Here is a 12,500-nt window from a genome sequence, read left to right on the forward strand (position 1 = left end):
CGCTTATTTGCGCCGCACCACCATGACGTTAGCGAAAAGTGCGCAGCGTGAGAATGTGGTAAAGGGCGGGGGCGCGGTGCAGCAGTGCCAATAAAGGGGGTCGCCGCTCCCCGCTGCTGCACTGTGAATTAAATAGCAACGTTGGCGCCGTAAAAGAAAAAGGGGAATAACAGAAACTCTTAGTAAAAAAAAAGAGAAAGCAAATGGGTTAAGAAGGTGGAAAATTGTCTTTACATTAACAAAGGAAGGAATTTACGTAATGCGAGAGAGAGAGAGAGAGAGAGAGAGAGAGAGAGAGAGAGAGAGAGAGAGAGAGAGAGAGAGAGAGAGAGAGAGAGGCTACTACGTCAAAGTTGATGGAAATGTTTAAAAATAAATGTCAAAAAGATGAAAGGGATGGAGAGATACGAGGGAAGAAAGGAGGAGTGAAGGAGGAAAGGGAGGGAAGAATGGGGACCGAGAGTAAATGAGGGAGAAAATTTTAAAATGGAAAGATTTAAGCTAATGGTGTTGGTGGTGGTGATGGTGGTGGCGGTGGTGATGATGTTGATAGTGGAACTGGTGGAAGTTGAGATGGTGGTGGAGGCAAGGCTGATAGTGGTGATGAAGTAGTGGTGGTAGCGGAGGTGGTGGTGGTGGCGATAGCGGTTGATGGTGATGGTGGTGGTGGTGTTGATTGGTATATGTTCTATTAGCAGAGGTGATTACGGTTATAGAGATGATGATGATGATGATGATGATGATGATGATGATGATGATGATGATGATGATGATGATGATGATGATGGTGCTGTGGGAGATTGTGACATAACTTCACTGATAAGGACAGCGTGTGGTGGTGGTGATGGTAGCGATGATGGTGGTGATGGTGACCGTTGTTGTTGTTGTTGTTGTTAGTGGTGGTGGTGGTGGTGGTGTGGAAGGAACAACAATGAATGCATGTAACTATCATTATCATATAACATTGCTAACACACCGCCTCTCTCGATTCTCTTCCTTCCTCCCTTCCCTCCCTCCCTCTCCGGATCACTCCTCTTCTTCTTTTGTCTTCCTTCTTTCTCTTGGTCAGTATTTCGTCTCCACCATTTTTTTCTAGGAAGGAGCAGCACCGGCCCAAGGCAACAAAACAACAATGAATACAAGTACTTTTCACTGTGGTGCCGATCCCTAAAGAGCATCATAAGAAATATAAGAACAAGTATCTCGAAACCTCCCTCTTCAGAAAGTCCAGGTCATAGGAAGGTGAAAATATAAAAGCAGACACGGAGTTCCAGAGTTTACCCGAGAAAGGAATGAAACATTGTTAATACTGGTTAACTCTAGGATTACAGAGGTGGACAGAATAGGGTTGAGAGAAAGAAGGAAGTCTTATTCACTGAAACCACAAGAAGAGGGGAGGCATGCAGTTAGCAGGGCCAAAAGAGCAGTTGGCATGAAAATAGGGGTAGAAAATAGCAAGAAATGCAACATTGCGGCTGTGAGAAAGAGGATGAAAACAGTCAGGCAAGGGGGAGAGAAGTTTATAAAATGAAAAACTTTTGATTCCATTCTTTCTAAAAGAATGTCATGAGTAGAACACCCCATACATATGAAGTATAATTCATACATGGACGGATAAGGCCCCTGTACAGTTAGCAGCTTTTGAGGGAAGTGAGATTCAGAACGCTTAATATCATAATTATTCCACTTCAGATTATGAGTAAAGAACAGACCGATATATTCAGTGAAGAAGAGGGGAGCAGTTAAGTGTCACTGAAGAAGAGGGAATAGTTGTCTGGAAGGTTGTGTCAATTTGCTAAATGGAAAACTAGAATTTCCAGGCATTGAACAATACTAAGTTTGCTCTGCCCCAATCAGAAAATTTAGGGAGATCAAAGGTCATAAGTTCTGTGGCGTCCCTGTGTGATCTGTTTACTTCTTAAAGGGTTGGTGGTGCACGAAAAGACATGGAAGTGTGCAGGTGGTAAGAGGGTGGTTTAGAGATCAAAGCTTTGTGCCAGACTCTTTCAAAAGCTTTTCACTAAAAAATTTCTAAAGGAGGACGACCAAGAATCAGTAAGGAATGCCAGAAAATCACCAGCAGAGCGGCCTTGAAGGAAGCCATACTGGTTATCAGACGGAAGAGTGTGAAGTGATGGATCAAGTATCTTCTCGCTGAGGACAGATTAAAAACCTTTAGACAAAAAAAAAAAAAAAAAAAAAAAAAAAGATTAAAGCTATAGGACGATGGTTTCAGGGATTCTTTCCACCCCACACCCCCACACACATTCACACACACACACACACACACACACACACACACACACGTAGTGTAGTGGTTAGCACGCTCGATTCACAATCGAGAGGGCCGGGTTCGAGTCCCGGGGCGTCGAGGCAAATGGGCAAGCCTCTTAGTGTGTTGCCCCTGTTCATCTAGCAGTAAATAGGTACGGGATGTAACTCGAGGGGTTGTGGCCTCGCTTTCCCGGTGTGTGGAGTGTGTTGTGGTCTCAGTCCTACCCGAAGATCGGTCTATGAGCTCTGAGCTCGCTCCGAGGTGAATTACACACTCACTCACTCTCTCTCTCTCTCTCTCTCTCTCTCTCTCTCTCTCTCTCTCTCTCTCTCTGCTGAAGATAAGATTGTTACCCTCACCACCACCGCCACTACTATTACTACTACTATTACTACTACTACTACTACCACACCACCACCACCACCACCACTACTATTAACTATGCAGTCGTGTGTGTCTGTCTAGCTGTCTGTCTCTCTGTCTGCCTGCCTGTTCTTCCTTGTTTGCGTCGTGTTGGTGGTGGTGCTGTCTCTGCCTCGCTGTTTGTTTTAATGTCCGTGTATATTTATGAGCACAAAAATTCTTTAAAACATTCAATAAAAATGTTGCGTTTCTACTGTGATGTGTGTGTTTCACTGTTTGATCTGCTGCAGCCAGACGTTACCCTACGGAGCGAGCTCAGAGCTCATTATTTCCGATCTTCGGATAGGCCTGAGACTAGGCACACACCACACACCGGGACAACAAGGTCACAACTCCTCTATTTACATCCCGTACCTACTCACTGCTAGGTGAACATGGGCTACACGTGAAAGGAGACACACCCAAATATCTCCACCCGGCCGGGGAATCGAACCCCAGTCCTCTGGCTTGTGAAGCCAGCGCTCTAACCACTGAGCTACCGGGTGTGTGTGTGTGTGTGTTTCACTGTTTGATCTGCTACAGTCTCTGACGAGACAGCCAGACGTTACCCTACGGAACGAGCTCAGACCTCATTATTTCCGATCTTCGGATAGGCCTGAGACCAGGCACACACCACACACCGGGACAAGGTCACAACTTCTCGATTTACATCCCGTACCTACTCACTGCTAGGTGAACAGGGGCTACACGTGAAAGGAGACACACCCAAATATCTCCACCCGGCCGGGGAATCGAATCTCGGTCCTCTGGATTGTGAAGCCAGCGCTCTAACCACTGAGCTACCGGGTGTGTGTGTGTGTGTGTGTGTGTGTGTGTGTGTGTGTGTGTGTGTGTGTGTGTGTGTGTAATTCACCTCGGTTGCCTGCTAGTCACCCAGCCAGTCTTCCCCATTACGGAGCGAGCTCAGAGCTCATAGACCAATCTTCGGGTAGGACTGAGACCACAACACACTCCACACACCGGGATAGCGAGGCCACAACCCCTCCAGTTACATCCCGTACCTATTTACTGCTAGGTGAACAGGGGCTACACATTAAGAGGCTTGCCCATTTGCCTCGCCGCCCCGGGACTCGAACCCGGCCCTCTCGATTGTGAGTCGAGTGTGCTAACCACTACACTACGCGGTGTGTGTGTGTGTGTGTGTGTGTGTGTGTGTGTGTGTGTGTGTGTGTGTGTGTGTGTGTGTGTGTGTGTGTGGTCATTTATCATAGCAGGCTGAAGGCAGACACGTGGGTTAAAGGGAAGTAAGGGATAGGGGGGGGGAGAGGGAAAGGCAGTGGTGTTGATAATGGTGGTGACAGTGGTTGTAGTAATAGTGGTGGTAGACGCAATGGTAGTGATGACAGTGGAGGTGGTAGCAGTGATGATGGTGGCAATGGTGATAGTAGTGGCAGTGATAGTGAAGATAATAATGTTAGTAACGATGGTATCAATGACTATTGTGGTATAGCAGCGGCAATGGTGGTGGTGGTGGTGGTGGTGGTGGTGGTGGTGGCGGCAAATGGCTCAGTGTGATTCAGCTTCATTAGGCGGAAGAGCCGGAAAGTGACGTCATCAGGAAGCCCGGACCGAGAGTCATCACCTCATGAGGTCGAGGCGGAGAGGCAGTGAGGGTGGGAGGAATGAGGTCCGTGTGAGAGCGAGGGGAGGAGGGGGAGTGGAGGAACGTGGAGAGGCGTGGAGGGCAGGGAAGTGGCCCGATCCTCTTCCAGAGAAAGGCGAGGCAGAGCTGGAAACTCCTTTAAGCTGTGGTTCCTTGCCTGCCTGAGTCTGTGTCTGCTGCCGCCTGCAGGAGCTTCTGTCTAGGGAAGAAATCAGCAAACCTCTTCAGCATCCTCGAGGGGAACCTCTTCGTGCTGTTCCTCATCTTCTTTATCAGCCGCAGCAATTTCCTCGATGTTTTCCCGGAGAGTCCCTCAGCGCGGGAGTGAATGAGGACTCAGGCTCCGGGGACCCTTCTGCCCACTTCGCTTCCAAAGTCAACAGCCTCTCGCACAGTTTTGGAAAGTTTGGAGACCTCTCAAAGTCCTTCACACATTCCTTCAATATTTTTTTTACGAGTGGATCATTGCGGAAAACTTCACGTCCCTGGAGCACTTAACACGGCCCCGTCCTGGCATGGCACTTGCGGGGCCATGCTGCCTTGTCCGGCCCATCTTGCCAACACAGGAGTGAATACTTCATCAGGAGGCCGGCAATCTTCTCTCCGCCTACCCCCCCGTCCTCCCCTATCCACCAACCCCCCACTCAACTCTATGCCTAGACTGGCAGTGGTGGGGGTGGTTGTCATTGTCCTCTAAAGACAGTCCCCAGAGGCAGAGCATCATGCTCTGCTGCTGCAATATATGCACGTCCTGCCCTCAGCGTTGTCTGCAGGTCCTCGTCTCAAGCACAGAAAGGGCCACGTGGCGCGGCCCTCACACATCAGGGAGCAACAGTATTCATCAACCTTCCAGCCTTGCTTTTAAATCATGAAGCGCTGAGTGTCTCCACGCCCCAGGAGCAAAGTCCTCCATGAGAGGTTATCTCCACTGAAGTGGTCACAAATCCACGCCGTCACCTCGACCTTCAGTATCACCTTCACCATCACCACACACCCTCACCATCACCATCACCACCACCCTCACCATTACCACCATCACGATCGTTATCATCAGATCACTTTCATTTCTATTCCTTCTAAGGGAGTTTAATTATATTTTTTTCTTCCAGTACGAAATGGAATTCATTTAATTATGAAAATATCAATCACAGCCTGGAGAAGAAGCCTTTGATGGGACGCTGACCTTGACCTAACGGCGCGACACACACACACACACACACACACACACACACACACACACACACACACACACACACACACACACACACACACACACACACACACACACACACACACACACACACACACACACACACTCACTCTCACTCTCACTCTCTCACTCTCTCACTCACTCACTCACTCACTCACTCACTCTCTCTCTCTCTGTTGGTCTCACCTCGGCTCTGTAGACAGTGGAGGAGCCCGGCACGGCGAGAGGTGGCCGTTGACAGGTAAGGCTGAGGGAGGAGGCGGTGATGTTGGCCAGGCCGCAAGAGGAGAGTGGCAGTGGCATTTCTGTCAAGGAGGGAAGATGGAAGCATTGGTAGTGGTCGTGGTAGTGGTAGTGGGTTGTGGTGATAATGGCCGTCACCACTAACACCGCCAACACCTTCGACAAAACAGGGGTGGGGGAGGAGAGATAGATAAATAATATGTATATATATATATATATATATATATATATATATATATATATATATATATATATATATATATATATATATATATATATATATATATATATATATATATATATATATATATATATATATATATATATATATATATATATATATATATATATATATATATATATATATATATATATATATATATATATATATATATATATATATATATATATATATATATATATATATATATATATATATATATATATATATATATATATATATATATATATATATATATATATATATATATATATATATATATATATATATATATATATATATATATATATATATATATATATATAGAGAGAGAGAGAGAGAGAGAGAGAGAGAGAGAGAGAGAGAGAGAGAGAGAGAGAGAGAGAGAGAGAGAGAGAGAGAGAGAGAGAGAGAGAGAGAGAGAGAGAGAGAGAGAGAGAGAGAGAGAGAGAGAGAGAGAGAGAGAGAGAGAGAGAGAGAGAGAGAGAGAGAGAGAGAGATTCAGCAAATATGGAAAGAAACTGAAATAAGAAGGGACAAGAATGAGACGAGACAAATGCCAGGTGAACACAACAGAAGCGTCAGAAAAGAGAAAATAGATAAAAGTGAAGAAAAAACCGAACAAAAGACAGAGAATATACACGACAAGGAAATATGAACAAGGAAAGTGAGAGGAGTGAATTATGTCTGGAGTGACAGAGAGAGAAGCTGACAAGGAGGTTAGTTAATTAGAGGTGAAAGAAGATGAAAGAGAAAGAAAAGAACTTGAAAACAAAAAAATCAAGCGAGGAATCAGCTGTCATCGGTGTGTTGCGGCGAGAGACGGAGGGCTGTAAGAAGCAGCATCAGAGTCTTCTTTCCACTCCTCAAATTAAGTTATTTTTCTCATTCTCTTCTCATTAAATCCTCTTTCTTTCATCTATTTTTCCCAGAACCTCTCCTTCCCCCCATCCCAACTCTAATGCGTCGCCATCCAGCCAGTCACCCACCCAGCCACCCAGCCAGCCAGCCAGCCAAACATCCCGAGGGGTGGAGGTGGAGTCAAGAGCTCACAATCCGTTCTCTTCCCGTCCACTAAGCTGTGTATTGTAGCGTCACCGTGAGGAGGAAAACAAGGCAGCGAGGGAAAACTTCGACACTCAGATAACTATGTTCGTCTTCGCTTCATTGCCCTTTGAGGTTTTGGTGAATGAAGTGTAGAGTATGCTATCCCTGTAAGGTGGAGATTTGCATTCGTGGTCATTGATATGTGGGGGATTGACTCAACTTACATTATGGGAATGGCGACAATATTTCTTTCTTTCTTCCATGGGTTCAGATAAAATTTACTGACACATGGAGTAAAGGAAAAACAGAATACGTTATTTTCTCTCACGTTATTTTCCTCGGTATCATCCGCGTCACAGTTCCTGAAAAGACACGCGCCTTGTTTGTAACACGACACCCACTCCCCTGACCACTGGCTTCTTCACTGCACCCGGAAGACTGTCTTGAGGAAACTGACCTGAAGAAGTGCTTCACTGATTAGCTGATCTCAGGCGCCACAAGTTGAAGAAAAATAAAACAAGACAAGATAGAAATACAAGAAGCTTTCATCGAATTGAATAAATATAATGAGTAGATGATGGGGGGGGGAGAGAGAGAGAGAGAGAGAGAGAGAGAGAGAGAGAGAGAGAGAGAGAGAGAGAGAGAGAGAGAGAGAGAGAGAGAGAGAGAGAGAGAGAGAGAGAGTGTGTGTGTGTGTATGTTTGTGGGAACCTGGCATGAAAAACTGCTTTACTGATTACCGAGGCGTCACAAATGGAGGAAAAACTAACACAAGAAAAGATAGAAATACAAGCAGCGTTCATCTAGTTATCTAAAAAATGATGAGTGAACGAGGTGGTGACAACAAAGGAGAGAGTTAGTAAGAGGTAACAATTTCCGATCGTAGGGGACTAAACCATGAGGGGGCTTGATGTACGTAGGCGTGGCGTGGGCAGGGAGCATCGGGCTTGAAAGGCTGGGAGGGGGAAGGGGAATTGTATGGTGGGGCGGAACAAGTTGGAAATTGAACTGGGCTGGAGTGGAATGATCGTGTAGGAATCAAGTGTAACGGGGCGTAAGGAGGCGTTTGAGGGCGTGGGAGGCTGGACAAGGGAAGGGGTCTGTCTGCCTGGTGGAAGTCGGAAAAGTTAGTTCGGCAGTGATGGGCGAGGCAGAAATCTTCTTTCAGCGAGGAACAGAGTGAATGAAAGACGATTTTTAATTCTTTGCCAAGTTCGCCCAATGACCGTGACGTAAAGACTGACCTTCCTTCATGAAACTGTGTGTGTGTGTGTGTGTGTGTGTGTGTGTGTGTGTGTGTGTGTGTGTGTGTGTGTGTGTGTGTGTGTGTGTGTGTGTGTGTGTGTGTGTGTGTGTGTGTGTGTTTGTGTGAGAGGGTGACTAAGACTAATACCGGTGAGAATGGAGATGGATAGATAGATAGATAAACCGAGAGAGAGAGAGAGAGAGAGAGAGAGAGAGAGAGAGAGAGAGAGAGAGAGAGAGAGAGAGAGAGAGAGAGAGAGAGAGAGAGAGAGACTGGGGAGGGGTGAAAGGGAAAGGACACGGCAAAGAAATCAGAGACTAGGACTATTGATAACTAAAAGAGTGAGTGAGTGGTTTTGACGCTGCACTGAACCCATATGAAAAAAAAAGAAGAAAAAAAATAATTATGTACCAATTACTTTTAACACATAAATTACATAAAAATAGCCTCCATCAAAAAGAAAAGCAAAGAAAAAGAAAAAAAAAGATAAAATGAAATTATGTAATATACGAAAGAACTAAAGGAAGGAAAACAGGAAGGAAGGGAGGGTTATTCTGAAGGCCGAAAAAGAAGAAATGAAAAATAAATGCGGAAACAGCGAATGTAATAAAGGAAGGGAAAAGAAAATGGAAAAAAAGAGAAGCAGAGACGCACGAAAGGAAAATAAAGAAAGGGAAAACAACAAACTGGTGCAAGGAAAGTAAGGAAGTGAGTAAGAGATAGAGTCAATAGACAGGGTGACGTTAATAGAAGGGAAGAGAGGAGAAAAGGAAGGAAATAACGTGTCAGAGGAAGAAAAGAACGAAAATTAAAAAAAGAAGCAAACCATTTTAAAATCCTTGTAGCATGTCTACACTATCTAATCTCTCTCTCTCTCTCTCTCTCTATTTACTCTTGCCTTCCATCTTGTTGCTAATTACTGGTGGAATGGACCTACTCATTGACCTCGTTTCCTCCGCACTGAGAGTTTTGCTTTCCTTCTCTCTCTCTCTCTCTCTCTCTCTCTCTCTCTCTCTCTCTCTCTGGCTTTCCGTCCTTCTATCCATGTGTGTGTGTGTGTGTGTGTGTGTGTGTGTGTGTGTGTGTGTGTGTCTCACCCGCCACTTTGATGGAGAAGCCACATGCCCGCTGCTGCCGCCCCATCTCGTTCACGGCCCAGCAAGAGAGCAGCCTGTCCTCGTATGTCTCAATGGGCGCCACGGATAGTTGGGTTGACACTCGCTCCGTCGTCGCCTCCACCAGCTGGGTCTTAATGACGTCGTTGCTGCTGTTCCACTGCCAGTGCACGGCCTTCGCTGGTGGGTGTGACGTCACGGTGCACGTTACGTTGATTGGCTTGTCGTAGATGAAGTAGGTAGTGGGCGTGGTGAGGCACTGAGGCCGATCTGTGATTAGTTGGTTCGACGGGCAAAAGAGAAAGTGAAAAAGCGGTGTTAATGTGAAAATAATGCGTGATAACAAGGGAAGGTTATTTACAGATAGGTAAGACAACAACTTCATATATTGAAAGTGCTAAAAAAAAAAAACACACACACACACACACACGCACACACATAAACAGAGGAAAAAAAGAGAGAAAAAAAAATATAGACCATTAATCTATACGAAGAAATATATACATATGATAAAAGCAAATGAGGAAAGAGAACAAAACAGATAAGAGAAAGAGTTTGATGAAGAGTCACGACGGAAAAGACGAAAAATAGGAATACAAAGGAGACACGATAAAGATCAATCTGCTTAGACAAAGGAAGAACGGCGCGTGGGGAACGTATATGAGCAAAACCAGGAAAAAAAACTTATTTATAAAAGTAGAAAACCGACTGGCGTGTGTAAACAAAGACGGCGAAAAAAATAGGCACGTCAAGATATTGATGAGAAAAAAAGGAGAATAATAGACGGAGCTCAAATATGAAAGGAAAGGAGATAAAGATAAAGAAAGGAAGAATGATAAAGAACATACAAAAGGAAAAGGAAAAAAAGGACAGAGAAAAAGAATAGACAAAATCAGGTATCAGAGAGAGAGAGAGAGAGAGAGAGAGAGAGAGAGAGAGAGAGAGAGAGAGAGAGAGAGAGAGAGAGAGAGAGAGAGAGAGAGAGCGTCACATTTTGACCGGAACAGCCAAAAAAAAAAGAAAATAGATAAAAGTAAAATAAAATAAAATAAACACACGAAAATGGAATAATAAAGAATAATGAAATAAGACGAAGAAGAAAAAAAGAAAAGAAGAAGAAAAAATAATAATGACGAAGGAACAAAGGAGAACAAATGAAGAGAAGGAAGAAAAAGGAAAGGCTGGTGTGTTGCTCTTGCTCTCTCCTCGTCAATATTACTCTCCTCCCCCCATCTTCTCACTCTCTCTCTCTCTCTCTCTCTCTTACTTATTTTCCTCTTTTTCTCTTCCTTCTTCTCTGTCTCGCTCTGTTCCCTTTCATATTTCATCTTTATTTTATCATTTTCTTTGCCTCTAATTCACAACTAAGAGCTTTTGTTTATTAGAATGTAACTTCCCTGTCTATAGGAAATGGAACCATCTCATTTCATCCCTTATAACTGTTTCCTATAAAGTTTGCTCTCTGGTTTTCTTCCTCTAGCTCGTATAATATCTATTTCCGATTTTTTCTGCTTCTATGATCTATGCTAAAGGGAGTGGAAGGTGGGGAGAGAGCCTTCTGCTTTGCTGCCCTTTGTCTCCACTATATCATCTTGGTTGTTTTAAGTTAGGTCATCTCGTATTGTCTGCATGTTCTATTATGGCTTATTCTTTTTTTTTTTTGTGGAGTTATGTCACACACACACACACACACACACACACACACACACACACACACACACACACACACACACACACACACACACACACATACATACATACATACATACATACACACACACACACACACACACACACACACACACACACACACACACACACACACACACACACACACACACACACACACACACACACACACACACACATACATATACACGCACACACACACGCACACACACACACATACATACATACATATACACGCATACACACACACACACTCTCTCTCTCTCTCTCTCTCTCTCTCTCGTTGTACCTGTCTGTCTGTCTGTCTGTCTGTCTGTCTGTCTGTCTCTCTCTCTCTCTCTCTCTCTCTCTCTCTCTCTCGTTATACCTGTCTGTCTGTCTGTCTGTCTGTCTGTCTGTCTGTCTGTCTGTCTGTCTGTCTGTCTGTCTGTCTGTCTGTCTGTCTGTCTGTCTGTCTGTCTCTCTCTCTCTCTCTCTCTCTCTCTCTCTCTCTCTCTCTCTCTCTCTCTCTCTCAAACATTTCTGCTCCCTCCCCTTCTCTTCCTCCTTTCTGCTTCCCTTCTCCAGTTGTTCTGTAATGGACTTCGCCCCTTTCTGTCCCTCTCCTCCCTCACTCCCTCCGGCGGGCAAGAAAAGCTCCTCTGCAGGCGCTTAAGGGGACGATAATCTCTCTATTTCGCCCCTCAACCACATTCCCTTAAGAAGAAGGAGAGGTAGAAGGAAGAAGAAGAAGAAAAAAAAAAATAAGGAAGAAGAAAAAAAATAAGGAAAAAGAAGAAAAAAATAAGGAAGAAGAAAAAGAAGAAGAAGACGAATAAGATGAAGAAGGGGACGAAGGAGAAGAAAGATGAAGAAGAGTTTATGTACAAATTTAACCTTTTAAATAAAAAAAAAAAAACGTACCAAAATAAATGTCTCGGATAAAATGTCCATGAAAACTATTACAAGAAAGAGAAAAGAATATTTATTAAAGGATGAAAAAAAAAAAAATGGAAAGCCTTACAAGTGAAAGGTTTAAATTCCCCCAAAATTGTCTTGATAGAAAGTCTTTGAATCCAATCCTCTCCCCACCAAAAGAATAAAAAGTGAATAAATGAAAAAAAACTCTTATTCTTACTTCCTTTTCACTCTCCAAAAGAAGGAAAAAGAAAATAAAGCATACAACATTTTCCCTTAAAAGAAGAAAATAGAAAAGAAAAGAAATATGTAAAAGAAAAATAAATAAAAAATCTCACTCTTACCTCCTTTCCACTCCCTAAAAGAAAGAAAAAGAAACTAAAACACGTGATTCTCCCTTAAAAGAAGAAAAAAGAGAAAAGAAAAAGAAATAAGTTATAAAAATCTCATTCTTACTTCCCTCACTGTTCCCTCTCACCCCGCCAAAACCAGAAAATGAAAATGAAATAAGAATAGAAAAGACTCAAACACG

At 43.9% G+C, this 12,500-nt stretch overlaps 1 protein-coding gene across 2 annotated transcripts in view; it reads right to left on the reverse strand.

The window, feature by feature from the left end:
- Positions 1 to 12,500, reverse strand: part of LOC123514035 — a 362,471-nt gene that overhangs the window by 41,340 nt on the left and 308,631 nt on the right. For both annotated transcript variants that reach the window (XM_045271614.1, XM_045271613.1), the window contains exons 11-12: positions 9,365 to 9,652; positions 5,698 to 5,816 (exon numbers count right to left, since the gene is read on the reverse strand). In XM_045271614.1, coding sequence (XP_045127549.1) covers positions 5,698 to 5,816; positions 9,365 to 9,652 — 407 coding nt within the window. The remainder of the gene's footprint in view (positions 1 to 5,697; positions 5,817 to 9,364; positions 9,653 to 12,500) is intronic.

Source organism: Portunus trituberculatus, chromosome 37 (assembly GCF_017591435.1).
Source record: "Portunus trituberculatus isolate SZX2019 chromosome 37, ASM1759143v1, whole genome shotgun sequence".
Classification (NCBI taxonomy): Eukaryota; Metazoa; Arthropoda; class Malacostraca; order Decapoda; family Portunidae; genus Portunus; species Portunus trituberculatus.